At 40.2% G+C, this 26,847-nt stretch overlaps 1 protein-coding gene across 5 annotated transcripts in view; it reads left to right on the forward strand.

Annotated features, from left to right (window-relative positions):
* Window positions 1–26,847, forward strand: part of CCSER1 (coiled-coil serine rich protein 1) — a 1,061,474-nt gene that overhangs the window by 278,145 nt on the left and 756,482 nt on the right. For all 5 annotated transcript variants that reach the window (XM_073340691.1, XM_073340694.1, XM_073340695.1 and 2 more), the window contains exon 5: window positions 6,947–7,067. In XM_073340691.1, the coding sequence (XP_073196792.1) occupies window positions 6,947–7,067 (121 nt within the window). The remainder of the gene's footprint in view (window positions 1–6,946; window positions 7,068–26,847) is intronic.

The following is a 26,847-nucleotide window of genomic DNA, read 5'->3' on the forward strand; positions in this document are numbered from 1 at the left end:
AGTCTAATTGCAGTGTAGACATACCCTAAATGACCATAAATAGTATCCACGCTCTTCTCATTATTTTCTTAATTTTGCAGTCATTATGAGTTTGTTTACAAGAGCTGTCCTTGTACTATGAAAAAAAGGAGACAACATTTTCAGAAAGTAGTGTCTCATTTGTATGTGACTTACAAGATATTTTGCTGGAAGTTTTTCAATTTCTAATGCATTTCTGTGGTAGTAAATATTACTGTTGCTGACAGCAAAAAGAATTGTTATGTAGAGTATAAAATTAGTTGCTTATATACTTTAACTCTGATTTCGTGCTCGGTTGTTGTAATGAATGGGTTTCAAGGACACACAAATCCTGGAGGTTTGCAAAAGCACATGTGCTAATGAGACATCTAGTGCCAACCCAACCACAAAGTTTGCATGTCCTTCACATATTTTGTTACCACTTTCCTGGCATTTAGCAGGCAATTAAAAGAGGAATTATCTTTTCTATCCTACAAATTGAGCAAAACTGGATCTCAGATTTCATACTAAATATTTCCGTTTAGAGGGCCAGGGCCAGCTCTTGTGAAGCAAGTTAGTGATTAGTATAGTAACACAAAACATGTGGTATTGAAAGAAATCACCACATTTGGCAGAAGTAGTGCTACTCTGTATATTTCTCCCAATGGGATAGAGTCTGATACCAATATATGTTGAGTAGAACCTTACTTCTCAGTTTGTGGAGCTAGGTGCTACTCAATGTGAGTAAGAAAATCAGAATCAGGCCCGACATTTGTACTGTTTGCATGAGGTATACTCGTAGTTAGGCAATGAGCCAAAACTATGCATGAGCTTGGAAATTCAGATGCTACATTTCAGTGTTGTTTTTCAACCGTGTAAGTTTCTGAATTTATTACTGCCTTGCTGCTTTGTTGATAATAAGTGAAGTGAAATATATTAAATCTAATCATCTACTTTTGACGATGGGTACGTTTCTTATTCATGGATGGAAGGAAGCCCCATCTTGTTACGCAATGTGGTGTGGTACAAATGGGAATCAGTATTTGAACTGAAAATAAGTAAGTATTTTGCAAATTTTCTCTATACCAAATCCAACAAGAACAATATTAACATAACCAGGAAAAAAGTATCATTAGTAAGGGCTAGTGAACCATAACACACAGAGGGGAATAAACATTAAAGCACATACACATAAATAATTTGATAGAACTGTTTTCCAGCTTAAAAAATAGCATATCCTAAATCTACACCATCAAATGCAGTAATACATGCAGAAACAAAACTCAGTATGACAATAGAATGAAATAAAGCAATCGCTTAAACAAATAATTTAATAATAGCGTGAGAGGGCCATTTATGCTTTGGTGTTCTGGCTAAATTTCAACTCAGGTAATTGTATTTTGTTTACCTAAATTTTCCCTGCAGTTTCAGTTGGAAATGGCTTAACTTGTGTAACATCCCAGTGTGCTGCAGAGATTTTGTTTCATCCCAGAAGGGGCTATAGCTAGCTGGCAGCTAAATCCCTATATGTATACAAACCCCTGGAGGTTTGTAAGTGTTTTGGGATCCTTCAGGATAAAAGATACTATATAAAATTATGACACCGATGATTATTTATTAATAAAGTGCATGCCAGCAGTACACATAAGAAAAAAAAAACCTTTGTTAGAGGAAAACAAGTGGAAAATGTGAAAGCAAAATGTCCTCCTTAAAAAGTACATAATCTTTTGCCATTAGTCTTATATGAAAGCTGATAGCCTGCAGCAGGGGCGGCGAGTTGTATGGGCCCATGGCGCCCAGGCTCCAGGAATATGCAGGGCTGGGGGCCCTGCTCCACCAATGTTTGGAGCTGGGTCTCTCCCCCGGCCCTGCCTGGAGCGGCCCCTGGACCTGCCTCCCCTTCCTGCCCTCCCCCCCCACCCCCGCACGCCTCACCCGGGTCCAGGAGCATCCCTCCCTCCAAGTCCCAGAGCGTCCCTGCCTGAATGAAAGTGGCGCAGCTCTCCCTTGCATGCCGGCACCAGCTGCTGCTGCTGCCTAAGGCTACAGCACAAGAGCAGAGCCGGCGGCAGGCTGAGGCAGTTGGCTGCTGCTGCTGAACCTCAGGAGGGGGAGAGGAAGGAGGAACACATATGCTTGGCAGCCCTCCCCTCCCCCTGTACCCACCAGGAGGAGATGCTGAGGGGGGGCTTCCTTTTGCCAGGAGATAACTGGACTGGACGTCACTCATCTGACCAGCTACTGGGGCTTCGGTGAGTGTTTGACCCTGTGATCTGCTCGCCTGCCCTGCCCTGCCCTGCCCTGCCATCACTCCTGCCCAACACTGGGCAAGGGGCAGCCCATCCCCCACCACCAGTGAGGCTACGGTGAGGGGCAGCAGGGGAGGAAGGAAGCCACATGTGATGGCAGTTCCCTCCCCATAAGTGCAGCACCCTCCCACCCCCTCGCAGAGCCTGCACCCCCACCCCTTTCCCGCACCCCCACCCCTTTCCCACACCCGCGCTCTGGCCCCCAAACTCCCTCCCAGAGTCTGCACCCCCAGCCCAGAGCCTGCACCCCCTTCTCACACACCCTCTCCTGCCCCCAAACTCCCTCCCAGAGCCTGCACCCCTCACCCCCTCCTTCACCCCCACTCCCTGCCCCAGTCCAGAGACTGCACCCAGCACCCAAACTCCATCCCAGAGCCCAACGTCTCAACCGTCCTACACCCCAATCCCCTGCCCCAGCCCAGGTCCTGTACCTCAAACCTCCTCCCCTGACCCAAACTCCCTCGCAGATCATTAGGCAGGTGGGGGCTCTGGGCCTTCTGGGCACCACCAAAATTTCTTCGAACCTGACCTGCAGTCAGGCATATTCTTATTTCTGTAATGAAATTTATGAACAGATAATAAGAGGAGAGGATATGAATATTGCTTCTTGCCTTGCTGCCACCTTTTCATGACATTTTAGTTAATTACCTTGTGCCATAATGATGTACTGCTGCGTGTGCAGAGATTCAAGATAGCAAGGTAGTGATGTAGTTGCTTTGAGAAGCAATGCCAACGCTGCATCTCTGTGAGAAGCTGGAAGGAGAAGAAACAGTTGATCAAATGTCCCAAACTCAGAATAAATTCTGATCAAGCAAATAAACCTCTGCAGGATTAAGAAGGCTTCACCTTCACCTGTATGTGTAAAGGAGTTATTCTACCACAGTAAACCATTTGCCTACTAAACAAAAGTAGTCAGATTTCAGGAGTTGGTCCACTCATATGAAGTTCTTCTGGAAAAGATTATTTGAATAAGAATACACTAATTGATCAAAATGATCAGGCAGAATATCCTCTGCAGGTTCTTTAGATAGGGATCAGATAGCTCTGGATGTTCACTCTGAAAGTTGCAAGATGACAGTATTAAACTATAGCTGTTTGAAGGGGCACCCAGTCTACTGTTATAAAATAAAAATAAAGGATAGTTGTATGGTCCCGTACTGTCCTATTTTTGCATGTGTATTGGAGAGGGCATTTGGCGATGCACACATGCGCACACACAATATTTGCCTCTTTGTTTATGTGTATATAGCGACAGTTTATTTCCCAGTTATAAAATAAAGTACGTAGAGAAGCATATACTTGTCCAACTTGTCTTTGGAGTCAGCCTTCTTTTGTTGGTCAATATATAGGACAGTGATTAGGTTATAGAAACTAGTTCTGTTTATGTTTCCAGTGGTTTAGACAGACTCAAGAAGGGATACAAATATTTTATTATATATGGATAAAAAATCCTGGAAGATGTCAAGTGTATTCAAAAATAGTTACCTGAATTCCACATATGCATTAATGTACAGCTTCTCTTCCTGTCAACATCTCATAGATTTCTTCCCATGCTTGGGCCATCTGTACTGTTTATCTTAATCACTCAGGAAAGTCAGGAGCCCTCTGCATGCCTGCACCAGTAAATATCCCCCTTATTCCTCTGTGTGATTTACCCACATCTCCAGATCATCTGCATGGGGGAGAGCTGCTATTCCTCTTCCTGCACAGGTGAAAGGGTGGAGCCAAGATTCCGCGCCATGCACTCCTGTCCCGTCCCATCATGTAGCACCCGGCAGAGCTGAGCCTTGGTGGAGGCAATAGTCATCTGTGGCCGGAAAGGGGCTGATGAAGCATACTTCGATCATGAAATAAGGCATCTGAATTGTTATTCTCTGAATCACAGTTCAGTCCCTGTCCTGCTCCTGGGCCAGCACAGTTATTCACTATCTACTGTCCCTTAGTTGGACTGGATTTTGAGGTTACAATCTAGCCACTACAGCTGGCGAAGATTATAAAAGGCAGAGAATGGGAGAACAAGACGTTTCACTCATGACATCACAAAGGGATGGATGCTCATGGGCTGGAGACCCTGGGGATAAGCCAGCCCTGGTTAAAGGATGAGCCACACCTGGGTTGCATCAAGTGATCCGCATGTAAAAAACAATGCAGGAAGTTGCAGTAAAGTGGGGAAGACAAGGAGATTGCAGCTATGGCTGTAGATACTGCAGGGAGCAAGAAGGCTTCTGCAGGTCCTGAATCAGCAGAGAAAAAGCTGAAGAAGCAGGAGAGAGTGGGAGAAGGCTCTTCAGGCAGGGAGGCCTTGGGGAGACCCTGTCTGAGCAGGGAAGAGACTTGTGACAGTCAGCTGGGCCAAAGACTGCTTGAGCTTGTGCTTTGTTAATCGGCAGACAGACAATGAACTGGCCTTAAAGCCTAGAGGATCAGAGGATTCAATAAAGTAGACTCCAAGAGAGAGCTTGTTTGAGCTACGTGTGGACAATCAGTTCTTAAAGGGCTATGAAGAGGGGGAAAACAGAGTTGGAATGCCGTAGAATGACCTTTGGCCACTTGGTGATGCTCAGGTGGAGGCCAGCCCATGTTTAATTGCAAATGTGTTCATTAAAATGAAAAATTTATTCTATTGGGAACACACTCACAATGCCTTATAATTCTTTTTAATATTGACTATTATGTGTTACTCGATTAAATACATGCTGAATTTCACAACAGTCTTGGCTTTTGCATGAGGATATTGTAAAGCAAGAGTGGACAGTTGATGCTGAATAACCATATAGAAAATAATCTGTGGGAGCACCTAGATGATGAGAATGTCAGAACAAAGAGAGAGTCTTTGATAAACAGGTAGCAAAATGTCAGAGAACTTTTCACAGACAATAAAATATTGGCATCTCTCACCAATAGAATCATAAATATATTCTCAGTGGCCTGTTTCCATGCAAATTGGTCATAAGAGTTTTGCTCCATTACTCCTGAGAAGCTCAGCAATGAAGAGAAATTAGGTAGCCCACGAGGATGTACTGGAGGGCCTGATCCAAAACCTGCTGCATTCAATGGAAAGACTTAATGGGTGCTGGATCAAGCCCATATATATCAATTAGTTCTAGGTTCTAAGCCTGCCATAACCCTTTCCTTTAAACTGATGGTTCCCAAACTTGTTCCGCTGCTTGTGCAGGGAAAGCCCCTGGCGGGTTGGGCCAGTTTGTTTACCTGCCGCGTCCGCAGGTTCTGCCGATTGCGGCTCCCAGTGGCCGTGGTTCGCTGCTCCAGGCCAATGGGAGCTGCTGGAAGCGGCAGCCAGTAAGTCACTCAGCGCGCGCCGCTTCCAGCAGCTCCCATTGGCCTGGAGCAGTGAACCGCGGCCACTGGGAGCCGCGATCGGCCGAATCTGCAGATGCGGCAGGTAAACAAACCGGCCCGGCAGGGGCTTTTAGTGATAGTTGTCAGTCATCCTTGATCCATTAATATTTTCTTTTTATAGACAACAATGAAAGTAACTCATTGCTTAAAAAATGGGCCACCTCGTTCTGTGCTTTCTTGCTCATGCATGATATATTTCACAATTATGTAACTATTCTATAAGAAGCTGCTGCACTTTGTACAATACACCAGATTTTACTTCCACCTTTTTTCAGCTCATAAATGTAGACCTTGGCTGTAAAGGAAATCTATATCTTCCTCAATGCGTTGCAGTGTGTGGTGACCGCTTTAGTACTAAATTACCAGTGACTCTCACGTATTAGATCTGATCATTTTTGAAACAATTATAGTTTAGTATGTTAGTAAGAGGCCATTTATTGTACAGACTTCTTTTGTTGGCGGTCATTGGCAAGATCCTCAGATCAGGTAAATTGGCATGCTTCCCATTTTAAATACAGTCTGGGTGGCCTCATCCTGCACTGGAATATTTGAGCAATCCCTATTAAGAAACAATTGACAAACAGCGTGGTCCAGTAGATCAGGCCGAAAACCTGGTCTATTCTGGGCTTTGTAATTGCCTTGCTGTATCATCCTTGGCGAGTCACTTGAGCTCCTTTTTCGCCGTCACCATCTGTTTGTCTCCTGTTAGGACTGTTAGGTCTTCAGGGCAGGGCTGGGTCTATCCTGTTTTACGATACATTCGAAAGTTTCCTGTCACCATCAGGCTCTGGTAGGCACTACCATAATGTAGATAATGAATAAAATTAAAATCCATGGAGGTTACATGCAAATAACTAACCAAACTTTCTCAAATCTCTACCCGCAAAAAAGAGTCGTTTTCTTGTTTGGTGTGAAGTTTTGAAAAGGGGAGGTTTGTATGAGTTTGCTGTTTTATCTAAGTCTTGCTTCTTCCATCACTTTTGACATGACAAATATTAAAAAAATCCAGGGTCAGATTCTGCCACTCTGAAGTTGCGCCTTGCACACAAGTAATCGTACTGAAATATTTAGGGCTTTTGGCAAGAAGAAAATGCTATTTGAATGCATAAAGATGACAAAACCTGGCCTACAGTTATTGTGAAAATGTTATGGCAATCAGAGTTTGATAAATTATTTGTTTTTTTTTCATCATCTTGTGAAAGTCTTGACAAATATATATATATAATTTTAAATTGACATTGAGTGTGCTTTGTAATACTCAAAATATTTTATCTTCACAGTTTGCCGGGAAGATTCATATCAGTCCATAGTCTCCTGTGCTGCCGTAGTCCTTACGCCTATAGAACCACCCGGGGAAGCAAAGAAAAAAGAAGAGCCAAAAATGCCTGAGGTGACCAAACGGTGAGTGAATTGTTAAAATATTCATTTCCATTGCAATTTAAGCAGCAAAACCAAATTGTGCCCTTAGATACGCATGAGCAATTCCTTTCCACTTCACCAAGATTTCTGATTATATAGCTGAGGGCAGAAATTGGCCTGAGGCTGGGTAGGTTTCTTTTGCTTAACAGTAAACACCTTCCTGTGGTTGTGGTAATCAGGTGGTTCTTCATTGTGAGGTAGGCAATGGATATTCATATCCCAGGAAATAGATTTTTAAAGAGTTTTATTATCGTTCTTTATTTCTATATAAATAATTCTTAATACTTGCATAATCTTTCTGTTCAGTAATTGATAGTATAAAGACCATTCATTCCTAAAAGCTTTGCTCTACTTCTATATTTCAGTATTTTTCAGTGACTGTTTTTACTGCTTTGATGTAAGGTATGATGGCAACTTCAGGAGTGTAGTAGTGGGCTTCCAAGTAAATCCTATTAAATTAAACACACTGTAGTTTGATATCTTGCACCACTGCTTTGGATGAGAAACATAACCACAGCATGGGTAGGAGCATTTATCTTGCAATACCAGGCAGGATGGTTGTTCCTTAACAATTGAGTCCTTGGAGAATGGAAAAGACACATTTTTCATGAAAAGAAGAAAATGCTTTGTGCAGTGACTAAGCACTGCAGTTAAAATTGGAGGCTATACATTTTAAAATGCACCAGGTAATTTTAAAGATAATTTAGGATTCTATAATATCAACCATCATTACTCAAGGATAGATCTTTGGGCTGCATTAAAGTCCTTATCTTCAGTTCAGCAGACGGTAAGGAAACTTAATTTTGGATATTTATTATCAGAAATTCTATTTCCACAAAACCTTAGTCTGAACACTAGCAAACTTTGAAAGGTTAAGAAGTTAGAAATCAGATCCTCAACCTAGATTCCAATGTGGTAAGTCAGGATCAAACTTAGAAATATCTTTCTATTTTATCGCAAGGAGTAACAGATCTGACTCACGCCACCAGATCTGAAGTCTGTCCATCCCCATTCCTTCTAACCTACATAGGTAGTTTGAATTCAGATCCAGATCAAGATCTGAGCTCCGTGGCTCAGGCCTGTATCCAACTGTAATATGTATTCCACATCTGAGATAAGTCATTTGTTGTGAATCTATCTATAATTAAATGATTAGCTATATAATAGGCATTACTTTTGCTATTATTACATTCAGTCGAATATTGGAACGTATTTTTATAGAGTGTGTCATAGTATTTTAGCAACATGATTCTGCATCATATCCTTCTGTACCTCTCTGAATACGAAGTATTTGAAGAAGGTTTTAGCACTCAAAGTTTTGGACTGGGATCTAGAGTATTCAGGCTGAAACACTACAGTAATTTGTATTTTCTCTCCACTGAGAGGCAAACCTTTGTTTGTTCTTTGATCTACCTTCTCCCATACAAATTTGATCTGCAGTTTCACCTTTGTAATCTCTTGTGGATTTGGTCTAAGGCAATTTCTATATGTGCTCAAGGAGTGAATGATGCTTCCTGGTTGACTTTTTCTTTCACCTAATTGATATTAGCAAGTCTGTTTTTTTTACCCTTCAAAACACAGTGGCAATATTTTCAAAAACACCCCTGGCAATCATATAAATTTCTCTGGTCTCATGCACACGAAGGTCTCCGTAACAAGCTCTGACCTCTGATATTGTAGAGGTTTGCATACTTCAAAATGTGCACCTCTTGCACTGTGATTGCTGAAACATATTTGAATATATCCACATGAATCAAAAGCAAATACTATCACTTTTTATTAGTATATTTGTACTAATACATCTACCAAACTATACCGGGGGGAAGGAGTGAAACACCTCTCCAGAACTGCTGAGCACATCTTTGATTAAGATTTCAGTAAATTATCTTGAAATTTTCGAAGCACTTTGGAGCCAATTACTTAATTTTATCATTCATTTATTGTGTGATGTTATGATTAACTAACATGTCATGTCATATATAATCATTGTATGTGAAATAGATTTAAGTTGTCGGATTATAGAAGTATGAGACTGATCAGTATTTAGATGTAAGTGTGAATTAGGTATCTAAGTAACTCGGTCTGAATCGCAAAGCCTACAAGCTGAGGCCTGTAAAATGTCATTTTAGCAATACTAGGCCATAGATTTAAGAAATCTTTGACATAAGTGATGAAAGAATGAGCCTATGCCACAAAATTATGAGAAAAGATGTGCCAATGAGTGGTATTGTGAAAAATTAAAGGCAAGATTAATTTTTTATTACAAGATACCCTATAGTGCACTCTGCGGTTAGGCCATGTGTTAGAAAAACGTGACGATCTGTGTAACTGCTAATGAGAATAAAAGGAACCACAAACAACCTGTGGAAAATGGAGTGCCCCAATATTCTTGGGGAGCACAATACAAATGAGGAAAAAGAGGATGGACACCTCCATGCACATGCTCAGAATGTTGGAGTAGTCAGAATCATAAAGATAAAGGAGGGCTCTCAAATTAGATAAAATTAATTATTTAGGGGAAAACTAGCAGGAATCATCCCTCTACCGATGATTAATTGGCAAGGCATGCATCAGACCCTAAGAATATTGTTCAGGATGTCAGTATAACTATATTTGTAACTTGTGCATAGGTCTTTAGAGGATTTTTGTATGCATGGGTAATCATAACCTTAATTGTAACTTTAATAAAACTTGTAAAACAGATGAGAGCCGTGTCTATATTTAGAAGCGTACAGTGGCACAGCAGTACTGATACAGCTCTGTTGCTGTAAGCGTGCTCGTGTAGCCGCATCCTGCCAATGGGAGAGAATCTACCGTCGACATACCAACTCAGTACCAGCTCAGTGAGCGGCAGGAGTTATGTTAGCGGGCGAGCATCTCCCACGGACATAATGCTGTGCGCACGAGCGCTTATCCTGGCAAAACTTCTGTCACTCGGGGTGTGTTTTTGCTTGTGTGGACATGGCCTAGATCTTGTACTTTTGAATGTATGTGTGGTCACTATCCTTGGTCTTTGTGTGTTCCTAGATGCTCTGAATCTGAAGCAGGTATCAAAAGTGGCTTTCACTTTGTTGAGCTTGAAACTGTAGCCACCGGAGCCGAACCCATGGTGGTGTAATACAGCATTGCTAAGTTCACTTGAAATAAAATACAAGGCTACAATTTACTGGGAGGATTAAGGTGTAAAGGCTGAGTGTTTTATTTTTCCAAATAAAGCTAGTGCAGAGAGTCAGTTTGCTGGATAGCTAAGTCTTATTTAATTCAGAAAACTATGAAAAATAAAAGATTAGGCAGTGATCCTACAATATAATGGGCCAGGTCCTCGGCTGATGTAAATTAGCACAGATCCACTGAAGTTAAAAGAGCTATGCTGATTTACACTGTCTGAGGATATGGCCTGATACATTTCTACAAATAAAAAGCTCTCTGGTGGATATCATGGCAAGTGTTGACTTGGTCTGTACACTAAACTAGACAGAATGTAGCTGTTACTCTGCTGCACCAGTGAATAATGGACAAAATATCTGACTCAAGATCCATTTATTTCCTATCTAGAAATAAAGCCATTGGAATAAGAACCTGATCATGAAATCATAGTCTCACATTTGAAAAATAAACAGCTCAGCTTTGCCCAGGGCAGCAGTAAAACATTTTTCTGTTCCAGTCACATCTCTTAGCTTAAATACATGTCCAGCATTATAGTGTCACTTAGTTCTTGGCCACAAGTGTAGCAAAAACCTGTCTTTCAGGGAGCAATTTTCCAGGCTTGGTCTCAGTCTGAGAACATTATTTTTTTCCTAAATTAGACTAATATTGGTTTACCCCCTTTCTCTTGTTCCTGCCCTTTCTTTATTGTCTGACCTGGTAGTGATTTTGCTCTCTGATTCCCCTCTTATGGTATTGGGAGCTATATTCACTTGCTTCAGTCATCTTTCTGCTCCAGATACTGCCCGTATTCAACAGACAGAGAGATGAACAGAGGAAGCACCTCAAGATCACCAATGAGACCAGTTCCCAACAACATAGGGAGGGCCAGAGACCTGGGGCCAGAAATACACATATGTTTAGCCACTTAAAGATGCAGTTAGGTTCCCAAGTACACCATTTAGATGCTTTTGACAGTTTTTAAGGGTAATTAGGTGCCACATAAGCATAGGAAGGCAAGTGCTTAAGGAGCACCTGGTTCAGGTATGAGAATGCAGCTAGGCACCACAGTATCTAGAGATTTGTGCGTGAAACTGCTGAGCTGGGTGACACTGAGCACCATTGTAAATCTGGCTTCGGGGCTGTAGGGGTATAGTGCTCAGCCTTAGGATCAAGGTACAGATCCTGGGCTTGGGCAATGTCCATAAGGATTAACTTGTGATAAAATTGCTGATGCACTATTTTTGACATGCACTGGCTTATTTTGCAATTAATTATTGGTTTGATTCTCAATAAGAACAGACAGTGAATTATTCAGTGTTATACTTTTTCAGTTTGTCAAAGCTGCTAGATGAGACAAAACAAAACTAGACAATATTACATACACATAACATGTTAGGGTGGGGGCAACTCATAGAATAGAAGACGTACATGAATTGGCAGATGAGGGAGTGAGGGAGGGGACTGGAGCGGGAGAGAAAGGGAGCAGGGGTTAGGTGGAATAGACGTATAGCATTCTTGGAGCCATCTCAGTATTTTGCTTTTATCCAAATGTATCTGGAAACAGGGTCCAGACTTGTATGTGTTCATATATTTGCTCTCTACAGCAACAAGCTATTTTTCTTTGGCTGCTAACTCAGACATCTTCAAATACCACTGCTCTGTTCTGGGCATAAGGCGACTCTTCTATTTTTATAAAGTCATGCACTTGGTGATCACTGCAGCTTTCAAAAACCAAAGTTTTTATGGTGGAGTTAAATTCAGTTTAACTGGTAAATAACCTAAAATGTAATTTTCAGCTGGGGTTTATCTGCTGAAGCTGAGTACTATTTTAACCCTTGTGTCCAGCCCTATCCTTATCTGTCTGAATGACAGACAGCCCCATAGCTTATGCATCAGGGTTTCTTTTGCTTTGGCCTGGTCTACGCTAGGAAATTAGGTAGGTATAACTGTGTGGATCAGGGGTGTTAAAAATCCACCCTGAGCGACTCAGTTAAAGCCACCTAACCCCCAGTGTAGACAGCACTAGGCCAATAGGACAATTCTCCCATCAACCCACCTGCCGCCTCTCAAGGAGGTGGATTACCTGCACTTATGGTAGAACCCCTTCCGTCGGCAAAGGTAGAGTCTTCACTGAAGTGCTACAGTAGCACAGCTGTGCCTCTGCAGTGTTTTAAGTGTAGACAAGCCCTGTGTTACAGCACCAATAAACATCAGAGGATAAAGCCTTTCTCTTGTGCAACTTCTGTGGTGTCCAATACATTTTGACTAATTTTTGTTGTTGTTCCAAGCGGGTGCCTGTTGTCTCTGTTACTTTTTTGATTTGGCTCTTGAGCCCCTGGCAACTGCTATATCTGAATATACAAGGCATACAACTCTGATCCAGGGGGTATAACTTGATGTTACATGCAGATGATGCCCTTCTGTGTGCATATCTAAGCCAGAAACCACAAGTCCAGTCCTTTTATTGCTAATTCAAACATTCAGATTGATATCTGGTTACAAAATACATTGAGAAACATCAGAACTATTGGAAACCTGGTTGTCATGTAGTTGGTCTTTCATTGGAATTTCCATAGGCAAACTGATACAATTAGGTATAAGAGGACTGGCTTATTTTGAGCCTTCTGAAGAATTAGAACTGAGAGTTTTAATCCATAGAGAACATACAGACTGACAAATTTTTGGAGAAATTGTACTGAATATAGAAATAACAATATGAGGAATATTAAATAGAAATAGGTATGTTTTGTAGACTATCTCCTTATACAGCAGATTAAATTTGTAATAGGTTCATCTAAAGTGTATACAATAAAAATATAAAATGTGAATGCCACTGAACTAGAGCCAGTGCATTCTGAAAAAGACATGTAATAATAATAACCTCTAAACAGTTTGGCAATGGAATATAACACAAAAACTGCATCACCCAGAGCAGTCAACATTAACACTAAAAATGCTAAGGCTACAGTAGATAATTCTTTTGCACTGGAATATTGTATTGAGAATTCATCTTGTCATGAGACTGATATAATTAGATACATTGAAGGACATTGACACCCGAAGAATTTAAAGCATTAGAAAAACGCAAATGTCTTATTTTTTTCAGTTAAAAAAAAAGACTAATAGGTGATCTAGTTAAAGCAAATATAATTTTAAATGGACCATATAACATTGTTATAGATTATATTAATCATAAATCTAAGGAAATGAGGAAGTTTACTGAAAGTTAAAACAGAAGCATGTTAAAATCAATCCCAAAGAAATGCTTTATTTTTTTAATAACATGAAGTGCTATGAATCCTATCCATCAAAGTTGTTTAGGCTGCAGCATTGTGGTCATTGAAAAATGATCATACTGTATCTTGGGGGAAGGAGTTGAGAGGTTTGTAAGGCAAAACCCCTGCAATAAATTTCCTGAAATGTATGCACCCTTGTACTGAAGACTAAATATAGTGGTTTAACTTGGTGAGGCAGAATCTTGACACCAACTAATTGTTAGTTAACTAGCGTCTAACTTTAAAATGCAAAATATTTGAGAGAAGAGTCTACATTGAAAAAGTCAGAATGAGAACCACACAATAAAAATAATTTTGCCCATAAATTATTGAAGCTTGCGTCTTTGAAAATCTCTCCCCCGGCAACATGATCGCTGCCCCAGTCTAAACAGGACAGATAACACTTCTGAAAGTGTGTGATAGAATGACAGGTTTCAGAGGAACAGCCGTGTGAGAGCAGGCAGAGACATAACTGATAGTTATTGGGAAGCTGAGCAGGAGAAGCAGGCTTACAGAATTAAGCTCCAAAACCTTTTCCTGGAGATGCACATGTAGAGAATTGCTGTTCTAAACAGGAAAGTGTGCCTCATCAGATTGGTTATTCTAATAAAACGATGATGTTTTTTATTAGGCTATATGGCAGTTGCTAAGCCCCTATAAAATACATGGCCAACTGGAATGATGCTAAAATGCCATTCAAACATGACATCATTCTGAGCCAAGGTTACTTTTATGGTGCATGGAACACGACCTGCTAATTTACTCAGATTGCAGATTTGTTTTCCGTGGAAAGTAGACTTCATCTTTATCCAATCTAGCTCCATGCCCAAGGATGTTATAGTACTTCTGTGGCCACCTATTCTGACCACTGCCAGATGTACTGCTATCTGCAAATTTACTTGCCATATCCTGAACACCTTGTATGAAGTTCCATCATGCACTTGGTCCCCTTGACCCTGCAAACAACAAATCATCAAGATAGTGTTAAACCAATTTTATACCTGTTTTTTAAACTGAAGTGTGCATCAAAAAGTTCGAAAACACCATAAAATAGGGGGAAACTCAGTATATTGTAAGTCACTGAGTATCCCATAGGCAGTTATTTGTCAATGCCAATTTCTCCTTTATAACTTAAGACCCGGGCATATTTATAGCTTTGGCTGTTGTGTAGGTTCACAATAACGGTAGCCCACAGTGAAGCCTCAGTATGAACACCCGCAACCCCTGAACTTTTGTGTGTGGGCATTAAATCTAGATCCAAATTCAGACCTGAATTTTTCAGTTAGCATTCTATAATGGGCTGAAACAGAACTCCGAAACTGTGCTTTAAAAAACAAACCAACAAGCACTGCTTAAATTCTGAGGGCATTTGGAATCCAAAACCAAACACCAGAGAACTTGTTAGTTGGGTTTATTTCTGGTTCATTAATGTGTAAACTTAACAAGTGCTTGGAATCCTGATGAGCAGTTCTGTTGCTTTGTTATAAACAAACAGGTTAGTTTTGTAATCAGAACACATGACATTTCTTTGAAGATATGCCAGTTTCTCAGGGTGCCCAGGAGTGAGAGTCACCATGTTACCCCCTGCCTCAGCTAGAGAGAGACTTGCTGGTGCTAAACTGAGTGTCTTCTCCCTGATACCCCAAGTCTGTTAGCCACTTGAACAATCTACTCAGAGCTGTGCCAGACCTTATTTTGCCTTGCAGGTTAACAATAGATGGGATCCCAATCCCTGAGCCCCTCTGAAAGCATCCCCCTATAATATCCAGTCCTTAACTACTGGACACTCACAGAAATTACCCGATAAGCTGTGCCCAAACAGACAGCTTGATTGCTACAACTTTATAACTACAGCACTGAAAAATACTTATAGTGAATCAACCATAACCAAAGGTTAAGTCTTAAGAGATAGTGAGTAAAGATAACAAGTGGAAACAGAAATGGTTATACATATAAAACAAAACATATAACACAATCCTAGGTTTACCCTGATGAATGGTTACATTTCCTATTTAACAAAGTTGCTTTTCTCCCAAGGAATCAGTCTTTGACAAGAGCTGCTAGTTTTCAGGCAAAACAAGGATCCAAGTTTTTATTGATCTCCCACGCCCTTCAAGGGGTTTCCTGAGGAAATGGGTACCCAAATGGCTTTTTGCTTCACCTTATTTTTCCAAAACCCCATTGTTTTGTCTCCAGGCCAAGATAACCCCCAGTGGTTTTCTTCCTGCTGTGCTGGCTCCAAGACGACTTCACACCCTCATGTTGACTTGGCATGTAAATGTAGCTCCTGTTACAATTGGCTTACAATGCTTAATTTGCATCAGAGACAGAGATAGATGAATAGATGTACTTTTTTCAGAGTAACAGCCGTGTTAGTCTGTATTTGCAAAAAGGAAAGGAGTACTTGTGGCGCCTTAGAGACTAACCAATTTATTTGAGCATGAGCTTTCGTGAGCTACAGCTCACTCATCCGATGAAGTACTCCTTTTCTTTCTAGATGTACTTTGTCTGTGAGAAAACCTGTTTGTCAACTCTGCCTTGTTGCATAGTTTAAAACATATTTTTAATAGGAACACATCTCCTTTCAATACCGTATGTATGTATATCTTGCAATGCTTGCGTGTCACTGGCTTTCATTAGATACCTTACAAGACACTATTTATGGACAAATATCATGGAAGTCTTGTGTTTAGGTGTAGTGAATGTGTCAGGCCTGAAGTGAGTTGCTGACACAGGAGTGAAACCTTTGCCGACGGGAACCAATGGGCCTCTGTATCACAGAAGCAAATTTGGTGCCCAGAGAAATAGGGTTAGTAATTTGTTGGCTATTTGCTGAGGTTCCTAGATGGTGAGAATGCAGCAGATTGTTAATGCAAGTGTTTGACTGAAAACGGTCAAATTATTTTAAAAGTAGAGGAGAACATGATGTGACAAATGGAAATGACAAAATACATCCTGTCTGGTCAGTGGAGATAATATAAGAAGGACTAAAGGAAGCAATTTCAATACAGGCCAATTTAACAATCATCTAACAATGTAAAATTATTTCATATAAACATATGAAGCTTAATAGATACTTAATGCATTTCTGTTTATTAAATTATAATATATGATGGTATGTAGTAGGATTAAAACTCGCTTAAACTGGAAAAAACAAAAAAAAGGTATGTTTTAAAACTTTTATAGTTGACTCCCAGGGCCAAATTCTGCTCTCATTGACAATTGAGTGAATCACTGAAGGTTGTCTTCTGTTCTTGCTGCCCATCCAATTCAGCAGACATCAGTACAAGAAATGTTTCCTCTGCTGCTGAGTGTGCCACCACCTGACTTTTATCTCACTCTGGAGCTTTAGCTGCCCCATTGCAACACAGTAATGGGAAACTTGTCCATGACCACCCTTTAAACTCTTCCTTTGGTAGGGGAAGACAAGGGTGGGCCGACTAGCTGTTGAAAGTAGATGGACAGAACAGGCTAATCCATTGAGCCCTGAAGTCCTCCCCAAAGATCCCAAAAGGGTGAGGGAGACTGGAGTTGGAGTCCTCTTTGACGTTCTTGAAAACAGTGAAGAGTTTTCCTTTCAGGCTGAAACAAAATACCAAAAGAAAGTATAACACATTTAGGGGTCAGCCATTGCAATAATTTCAGCTTAAAGAAAACTTCTGTGAAATAAATAAATAAATAAACTGAGATTTACAGTAAGGTTGTGGTGCAAAAGTAGCATTTTGTACAATTTTATTGTGAAATTTTGCACCTGTTAGACCAGGTCTTTCTTCTGTTCTTTAATTTGGTAGGATCTGTGCTAAACTTCTTTCTTCTTGAGCATTGTAGCAAGGATATGCTACAGCAGTGATTCTCAAAGCCGGTCCGCCGCTTGTTCAGGGAAAGCCCCCTTGTGGGCCGGGCTGGTTTGTTTACCTGCCGCGTCCACAGGTTCGGCCGATTGCGGCTCCCACTGGCTGCAGTTCGCCGCTCTGGGCCAATGGGGGCTGCGGGAAGGGCGGCCAGCATGTCCCTCGGCCCGTGCCGCTTTCTGCAGCCCCCACTGGCCTGGAGCAGAGAACTGCGGCCAGTGGGAGCCGTGATCAGCTGAACCTGCGGACGCGGCAGGTAAACAAACCTGCCTGGCCCACCAGGGAGCTTTCCCTGAAGAAGCGGCGGACCGGCTTTGAGAACCACTGTGCTACAACATATGCTGCAGCCCCTGCCTGATCCCAGCATGGCAGACAGGTAGAGATGAAGCCTAGAAGGAAAACCACCTTCTGAACCTGCTGCTGTGTAGAATACCTGAATAGAGAACTGTGCTGGGTTTGTGTCCAGAGGGAAATTCCATCCAGCCCAAGTAGGAATTGCCTCGGCTAGATTCACCTAGGCCAGCAGAAAGTCAGCTTGTTCAGAAAAAGCAGAGAATTGGTCAGCAGCGCCCTTCTCAAATGCATGAATGTTAACAGAAAGCAAACTTTGAAGGGGTACTGATACGGACAAGCTGAATTCCTTTCTAAAAATGTGAGAGAATATTTGTGGAAAATTTTTGCCTGGTTCAAACCTATAGTTACTTATTATACATGTATAAGGAGGAAGCCCATGGCATTTGGATATCAGCTCTAAAATCTGGCAGACCTTTAAATACCAAAAAGTGTATGTACTGACATGTCAGAGGAACTGTATATCCAGTTGAGTCACATCTGGTGAGTGTAGAGCTCCCATCAACTTCAGTAGAAATTCCAAGTCCGGGACCACTTGCTGTGTAGGCCCGTGGTTTGTGTACAGCACAGCATCAGCTTGTGTTAATGGTGTCTGAGTGTTAAAGTGGTGGGGAAAAATTAATTCACTTAGTAATTTGTAACTCTGCAGTATTTGTATTAAAGTTCCCCCCCCCCAGTAATTACAAATTAGATTTCAAAACATAATTGTAGCTCCAATATGAGATTAAGCAAGTATATTATTATATAATGTTACTTGTGAACAATTAAAACCCTATAAAGTTGAAAACAAATATGAAGGACATATGCATATACATATAATGCTAAGGTTGGGAAGAGCTTAATTTGATTAGACGAATGCATTGAAGATTAAAACTATAATTAACTGAAATCACAACGTAGCATAGATGCATTTGTTTGTTTCATACAGTAATTTAATAAGATCTCTGAAGCACGCCGAAGAACAATAGAACACTTTTATCATTTCTTTTCTTCTCACTTGAAGTAAACAGAACATGGGCAGAATCATAGTTACAAGTTATGGGTATTTCAAGTGATGAGGGGTGAGATGTTGTTTGATCTATAACTCATTGTATGTTTCCAATTAAAAAAAATTCGGGAGCTTTGTAATTAAAATAAATTAAACAAACAAACTATAACTAGTAAGATACCACTGATTATCATCATATTAATCAGTGGCTTCAGTTGAAGTTTCCCTTCTCCTGAAAAGGTGTAGTGGTTTGAGCCAATTTACCTAAGTCTAAAATGGGAACTTCCTCTGAAACCAGTAAGTAACATAACTGCATTTTTAAGATTGCAGTGACTTGAGGGTTCTACCAGTTTGAGGAACTCACTGTATCCTAGACTGAGGGCTTGTCTACACTACTGCTTAAGTCGATGTAAGTTACGTCACTCAGGAATATGAAAAAGCTCCCCCACCTTGAGTGACGTAAGTTACGTCGACTTAAAGTAGTGTCTGTGCTGTTCTATGTTGGCGGGAGACGCTCTCCGACAGGAGTGCACTCTCCTATTGGTATAGCTCATCTTCACCAGATTCACTACAGCGGTGCAGCTGCATCGTGTAGACTAGCCCTTAATAAACTACACGACTGAGGGAACAAGGAACAAAATGAGCTTTCAAAGTGCTGAGTTAATTTAAGTGGGAGTTGGGAAAGTTTTTTAAGCTCCTAAGTCCCATTTCCAAAAAGGACTTAAGCATTTAGGAGCCTAGGTCTCAGATGCCTAAGTATTTAGGTCACTTTTGAAAATGGGATTTAGGAGCCTGTCACATAGGGACTTTTGAAAATGCGCTTTTGTGAATCGCAGTCTGACTTGCCAGAATTGTCACAAAAAGTAATATATATGATTTTAAAACCTTCTCTGTTCTCTCCTCCTGTCAAATATTCTTCCCTTCCCTTCTGAAATTCTTATCTATTTTCCAAGCCCCCACATTAGGGATTTCACATTTTATTTCCAAAACTAAATAAGGAGGAAGGGGCTGGAATTGTATATGCAGAGATGCTGTACGGCAATAATTCTGGGGACAAGAGTTGTGCTGACTTGCAGAGAGGAAGAGGAATTGTCGGAAGGAGGGAGATGTTTAAAAAATAAACAATTTTGATGCCAGCTCCTTTGGCTTTTTTCACGAAAGGGAATGAAGAATCTAAGACAGCATCTCTTTTATAGCAAACACGTTGTCTAAGTACAGAAGTAAGTTTATGCATAAGGATTACAGTAACCAGTTAAAATAGAGAGAGATGAATATTTGCATTATAGCTATAGAACATACAGTGAATATGCAAATATTAGCCCCCCAACTAATTATAGCAGAAATAATAACTTAATGGGGTGGGAGGGGAAGGGGAAAAGGAACAGTACCGTTATGCATCAGTAGCCATACAACACTGGTGCACTCTGATTGTCTGAGACAATAATATCAGAACAGAAATAGAATTCTGTTGCAAAGCCAAAATACTCCGCATTAGTGAATTGCAAATAGTCATGTGATTTAAAAATATTTATTAAGATATGAAGAGAGTAAAAACAAGAATGAAAAAAAACCCTGGTGTAATTGTTGGATGAATTGTGGATGGACAAAAAAATACACTATTACTGATGAATAACCGATCGGCCATACTGTGTGTTCAAGCTACTTTTTCTGTCATGAGGTCACCCGTGTATTGTTAGCACTCACTCGATGTGCGGTGTGTATGCTCGCACATGATTTCGAGGGCATTGACTGGAATCTTGCAATCTACCCTCAATAAGGAGCAGTGTGTAGGACTCAGTCACTGCTTAGTCCCTGCTTCCACTTTGCTCCAGAGGGGAAGGCAAGTTGTACCAGCCTTTTACCTGGCACGGCTTGCTTTCCTCTCTCCACTGAGTGAGCTGTGTTGGGGGAGTCAGCGCCACCTCTGCCTGTCCGCCACAGCATGTGAAGACCGGGATGCAGTTTGTCTGCTCAGGGATCCACATTATTTGGATGCCTCCTCTACAAGGTAGGGGGAAGGATGGACCCAGATTAGGGTGGGCGCAGGGATGGTGTATTCATTACTAAGCGTCTCTCCTGGCCAAAATTTTCTGCAATAGTTGCAGCTGCATTAACCACCACAGAGCAGCTTTACTGATACTTGTAAAGTAAGATTCAGCATCTCTTTTCCATGCCATTATTCATAAATACATTAGTAAATTTTCTGCACCAAGTCCATTTACTTGGGCTTTGTATGGGTAGTAGGATTTGATTTAAAGGATCCATGCAAATTATTTTGCTTTCGTGCCCTAAGTTCTTCTTTATTTATTGTCATACAACAATGCGCAACAAACGCAACATCCTACTCCAAACGTATTCCCCACTGCTAGAGTCTTCACAAAGTTGGTTTCAACATGTTTTGCAAATGTTTCCACTTGTTAACAATGCAGATTTAAACCAGCAGCCCACATCAGCAGCTTGTGTACAGCCTTAATAAATGTCGGTGAAAAGACAGGCCAATGCTTACATCATAGCTGCTGCTTTCTGTGTAGAACTGATAACATTTAGTCACTTAAATCCAGAGGCATAAGGGCTGTGTGTGTGTGTGCGTGCGCACACATTTATTTGTGCTGCAATGCTATATGCTGCGAGCTGGTCGACAAAGTTACAAAGCTCTGTGGGCCATGGGCTGTCTTTGTTCTGAGCTGTCTACATGCTAGAGAAATTAGGGGAGCCAGGTGAAAGGAATCATAAATGCTAGGGGAGGGATTTTCAAAAGCACTTCATATTGGTCTAATTCTATTCCAACTGAAGTAGCTGATAAAAGCAAAGGACACCAAATTTATGTGGAATGTAAATAACTTTAAGACTAAAATGGATGATGTCTTTTGGAATTTGAGAGGTGTGCTGGGGATACATGATGCTTAGTCATCATGTAACAAAGCAAGACCCCCTGTCAGTGCTTAAGATTGCTACTAACATATATAAGTTACAGTCAAAATAACGGCGGCTGCAAATGGGAGTTTATTTTTTCATCTTTACTGGACCTCAAAAATGTTCATAAGTGGGTGCAGATTGAAACAGGTTCATATTTTGACTGGAAAAAAATCAGCCATGATAGATTGAATTGTCATTTTTAACACATAATAAATACTATAACTCATTACTTAATATACAGCACCAAAAAGTTTGCCAGGTGTCTCTCAGTTTAAATATGAAGCCCAGGTCCCTGTCCTGAAGAACATACAGCTTAGTTTCAGACATGACATAGTTGCGGGAGCAACAAAAGAGCAGGGTCAGCCAAATGAGAAAGTACAGGTGCTGCAGAAATAAGATTACTCCTGTTACTCCTCTTAGTCTTGTGCTCAGGATGGTGGAGCAAATATATCTATAAATAAAATTTTATTCTACTTATTTTGTGTGGACATTGTATTGTGGAAGTGGGTCTAACAGAGGGATTTGGATGCAAATAGAGAAATAGTCGAGTAATCAATAATAATAATAATCTGTATTATTTTTATTAAATATAATCCAATTCTAACTCTTTACCACATTTAATAAAAAGTAACTTTCTTGCTTAAAGTTACTCGCAGCCTGAGTGAAATGCAGTGGCATACAGTGATGGAGAAAGCATGACATTTTGGCCAAGGATAATGGGGCCAATCACTGCTATTCAGAAACGTTTTACAGAATTTCTGCATTGTCAGCAGGAAGAAGACATGACCTCTGTTTTAAAAGATCTCATCCAAAAAACACAAATACATTAAATTTCTTAATACTCAATGTATGCACGTCAGAGGATTGAGAAATGAGTCAGTCATATTAACAGGTTTCAGAGTAGCAGCCGTGTTAGTCTGGATCCACAAAAAGAAAAGGAGTACTGTGTGCCACAAGTACTGCTTTTCTTTTTTCAGTCATATTAAGACTCTCTGGAACGACATGCTATAGTGAAAGCCTAGTACCAGTGAAGGAATTGAGAATTTTGCCATCAGCTTCATTGCAGCCAGGATTTCACTCTTTGTATTTACTATTCAAAGTTTATGTCACTAAGTCATCACTTCTATCTTTTAAATAATACTGCCAATTATTTATTATACCCAGTATTATTCTTCAAATTTTCTCCAGAATTACAGTATGTAACAACATACACTAAATGTTTTCCATTCCAATTTTTTTTAAAAGTTGCATTATACTGAAGGTCTGATTGATTTCAGTGAATCCAGACCATAGTGAATCCCAGTATAATAATAGATTTCACTTGAAAAGATGACAATTAATTTCACAGAATATAATGGTTTCAGTTACTATGGAAACATAGCTATAGAAAGACTTTTTCAACATTAAAAGACACTTCGTGTATTCAAAGAAAAAATATTTTCTCCTCGGTCGAGGAAACCATGAAAGGGTTCCAAGAAAAAGGAAAATAATATGAAATGTTTGAACCAAAAGCTATTAGAGTACTTCTCTACAGTGATTTTGTGCATGCTCAGGAGAATTTAGCTACTCCCACTCCTTTACTGCTAGTTTAAGAGCCAGGGATCTTGAGCTCTGTAACAAAGTGCATATTACAGAGGGAGAGTTATCAAATGAAACAGCAACATGGATGAGTTATTTTTCTCCTGGGGGCCATCTGCAAGATATCATACCCAAGCTCATAAATCTCACCTAGAAATGGGATATCCATACTACTACTTAACACTTTTTGTTTCTTTGCTTTGTTTCTTTGCTTGTTACTAATTTGTTCTTACCCCAGAGGTAATTGAACATGTAGGGTCAACAATGTGGAAAATGATCACTTTGTTTTTGGTATTAGGTTCCGGTTTGGTAAAGCCCTAAAGCATCTGCTTAAAGTTAAGTGCTTTTGCAGAACAGAATTGGATTTAACCATGTGCCTAAAGCTAAACACATTCAAAGGGGTTTTGCTGAATCAGGGCTTTAACATTTTTGTTTTGCCTATGAACGTGATGTTCTTTATCTTTTTGTGTTAATATTGTTATATATTTTCAAGTTAAGAAAAATAATGTTAAATATCGAAAGCACCTACTCTGAAACCTGTCATAAAACTGTGACACTTGTGGGATCAAACTTGAATGTATTTGTGTAGAACTTACAAGATCGGAATTTTGCTGTACTAGAGTGAGGTAGAAGAATTGCTTTGGAGCCTAGTTTTTCAGGAATGCTGATGACATTGCACTGAGGTCAATGAAATCTAAAGAGGCTCAGCAACTGTGAAAATCAGTCCTTGATGTCATAAGCTGATCTCCGGCAGAAGTCATGTTTACTATCATGATAGGACATTGCCTAGTTGGCAAGGTATATTACATGGATGAGAGGGAGTTTGCCTTCTGTTAAGTGTCTGGTAGAGATGTGATTGAGATTTCTTCAAATTTTACATACAAACATATATAGACACACACACACACGCACACTGTTACTTCAGTATATAAATAAACAGGCTTACAGTTCATATAGTTTACTGAACCTATCTATAAAATGGGTATATTAGTATATATTTTCCTGAATGATATTTAGGTAGACATGAATGTTCTTAATAATGAGGTTTTGCGATTTTCAGGTAATTGAGTTGATATATGCAAAGTGCTTCTTAAAGGTGTCAAAATTGTGGTTTAAAATTTTTTAAAGACGATGCTTAGTATAGTTATTAGAAGCATCAGATACCATGAAAGAGAGAGCATTGTGAAGCTCAAAAACTTGTCCCTTCCATCAACAGAAGTTGGCCCACCTCTCAATATAATTACAACACATAATGTCTTTCTTCCACACATCTGTACTATTAAAAAGGAACAAAATTGTCAATTTCTGGTAGTAGTATGGTCCGTTACGGAAAATGATTCACATTCTTTAGTTTCCTGAGTACCAGGGATTGATGTCTCTAAAATCAACAAAGTTTTGACTAAAGAAAAGTTGATACAATGCAGTCTCTAACTGCACATTTAGACTCTTTTTTTAAGGGACTGTCATTAAGCCCTAGTCTGCAGGTCTTTTTTACATCTCATTCTTCAAAGCTGAAGTCTCTTTAATCAAACATGCAGAAATTACTTCTTATGCAACTCTAAACTCCATATCCTGCAATTTTGTTAGGGGGGAAGCCTCCCTCTTTTAAAGGACAGTTCTTCCTGTACAGAATGCATTCAACCGTCTTTAAATTCAGTCACAGCTATTTAATAACCATAGATCTCCTCTCTTAGTTATTCATACCCCACTGCATTACCTTATTGTCTGAGATCCTAACAGTCTTCTTTGCATTTGTCTTTGCAATACGCCTGTATGGGAGGAAAGTATTTTTATCCCCATTTTACATATGGGGAACTGAGGCGCCTAGAGACTAAGTGACTTGCCAAAGGTCAGACGGGGTCTGTGGCAGACCAGGGAATTGAACCTGGCTCTTCCAGGTATTAGGCTCGTGCACTAACCACTGAACAAGCCTTCCTTTGGGGTCTTAAGTTTTGCAGGCTGGCATTCCATCTCAATCATAGTGCCAGAGATGGTGTTTTTTTCCACATTTGGATACAGTTACCTCTGTCTTTGAAAGAACAGTTTAGTGATTACTCTTCAGCGTCACTCAGTTGTATTTGCTAAGATCAGCAAAGGAATGCAATGCCCAAATCTAACCACAGCTGAAACCAATACTGTATACACAGAAAAATACTAGAAAAGAAATGCTGTGTATAGCTGAAGTCAGTGAACCACGGTCAACTTTCTGAATGCTCTTGCATTCTTTTCCAGCCCACAGTCGAAGGAAGTTTTGGTTGAAAACTGGCAGCTCATGACTGCAGAGGGTTTTGTGCTGATCTCAGTCAGTAGTTCTTTGTGAGTCTCTCAGAATTCCCACTGAGCACCTGTGGGAAGGCCATATGATCTGAACACTGTAACTAAGGTGACTATTATGTGTCACTTTATTACCATCCTGAACTTGTTCAAAGCAGTAGTGGAAGAGTGCATGAAATTGCCTTTGATGGGAATTCCAACAAATTGGTTTTGGCCACTGTAGACAAATTGCTAGCGGAACTGATACAGATACGGGGCTCAGTAACACAATACAGACCCAGCATTATCTGCTTGCTACGCTTTCTTGTTTGATCCCTACTTCAAATGATCTCAGTGATAGTACCATTCAGAGTCAGATGACACAGCAAGTATCTGAAATGCTCATTTTAGCTGTGCACTATTCAGTATGTCTCTGAGAATAAGGATGACAATCTTTCCTTGTGTGGTTCCCCAAATAGGAGAGTATCTCTTCAAAGCCTGACAGCAGGCAAAGTGTTTTTTAAACTCTTTGACAACAGTTTCAAGGATGACCCTCAGAATGTGTCAATAAGGTAATAAAGAGCAAATGTTGTCTACACGCACGCACATGCACACATGCACGCACACACCCCTATATATATGCACAGATATAGAAAAATTTGGTTTGAGATAAGTGCAGATAACAAGTACATTTTATAACTTTCTTCCTTGACTTGTGTTGGAGCAAGCATTTAGCCTAGTTACTTCCAAGGATTTTAAAATTAAGTTATCTATGTTGTAGTGACTTTGGTAGAGTCAATACACCATAAATGTGCAATCTAACATCTCCGATTCCCATGGTCATCCCACCCCGTTCCAATTCGTAGCCTTTGTGTCTTCATTTAACCTGCCTTAGCAGGCTAAGTGAAGAAGACAAGTGGACCTCCCAGGAGATTCCCTCATGCACCCTGTTCACTTGCCAGCATTCATAACATAGTGAACATACTTCTAACTGTTTGGGAAAGTCACCTCTAGTGGATGGAGACAGCTAACTCCTGGTTATTTATATGTTACATTCTCTTTCTTTTAGGACACATTTCTGTGGCCTTCATACATCTGTTTGCTCAGTTAAAACTGACTCTTTCTCTGTGCTGCAAGTTGATTAAATCAGCCTCAGTCATATGAATTAAGCTTTTCAGTTGATCTAATTCTCCTGAGATAGTGCATGTTTTCTAATAAACTGTATTTTGAAAATCTCTCCTCTTTGTTTTTTATAATGAATGAAAGTGTTTGCCCGCCATAATTAGGTCAATAAACACAATCCAAACTAACAAAACAGGTTATAAAAGAAATAAAATGTTTTCTCACCTGAGCATGACTGAGTCTTACATATAGTAAGACAACAGTAGAGAGAGATTCGCTCT

The sequence above is a fragment of the Lepidochelys kempii genome, chromosome 4, assembly GCF_965140285.1.
Source record: "Lepidochelys kempii isolate rLepKem1 chromosome 4, rLepKem1.hap1, whole genome shotgun sequence".
NCBI lineage: Eukaryota > Metazoa > Chordata > Testudines > Cheloniidae > Lepidochelys > Lepidochelys kempii.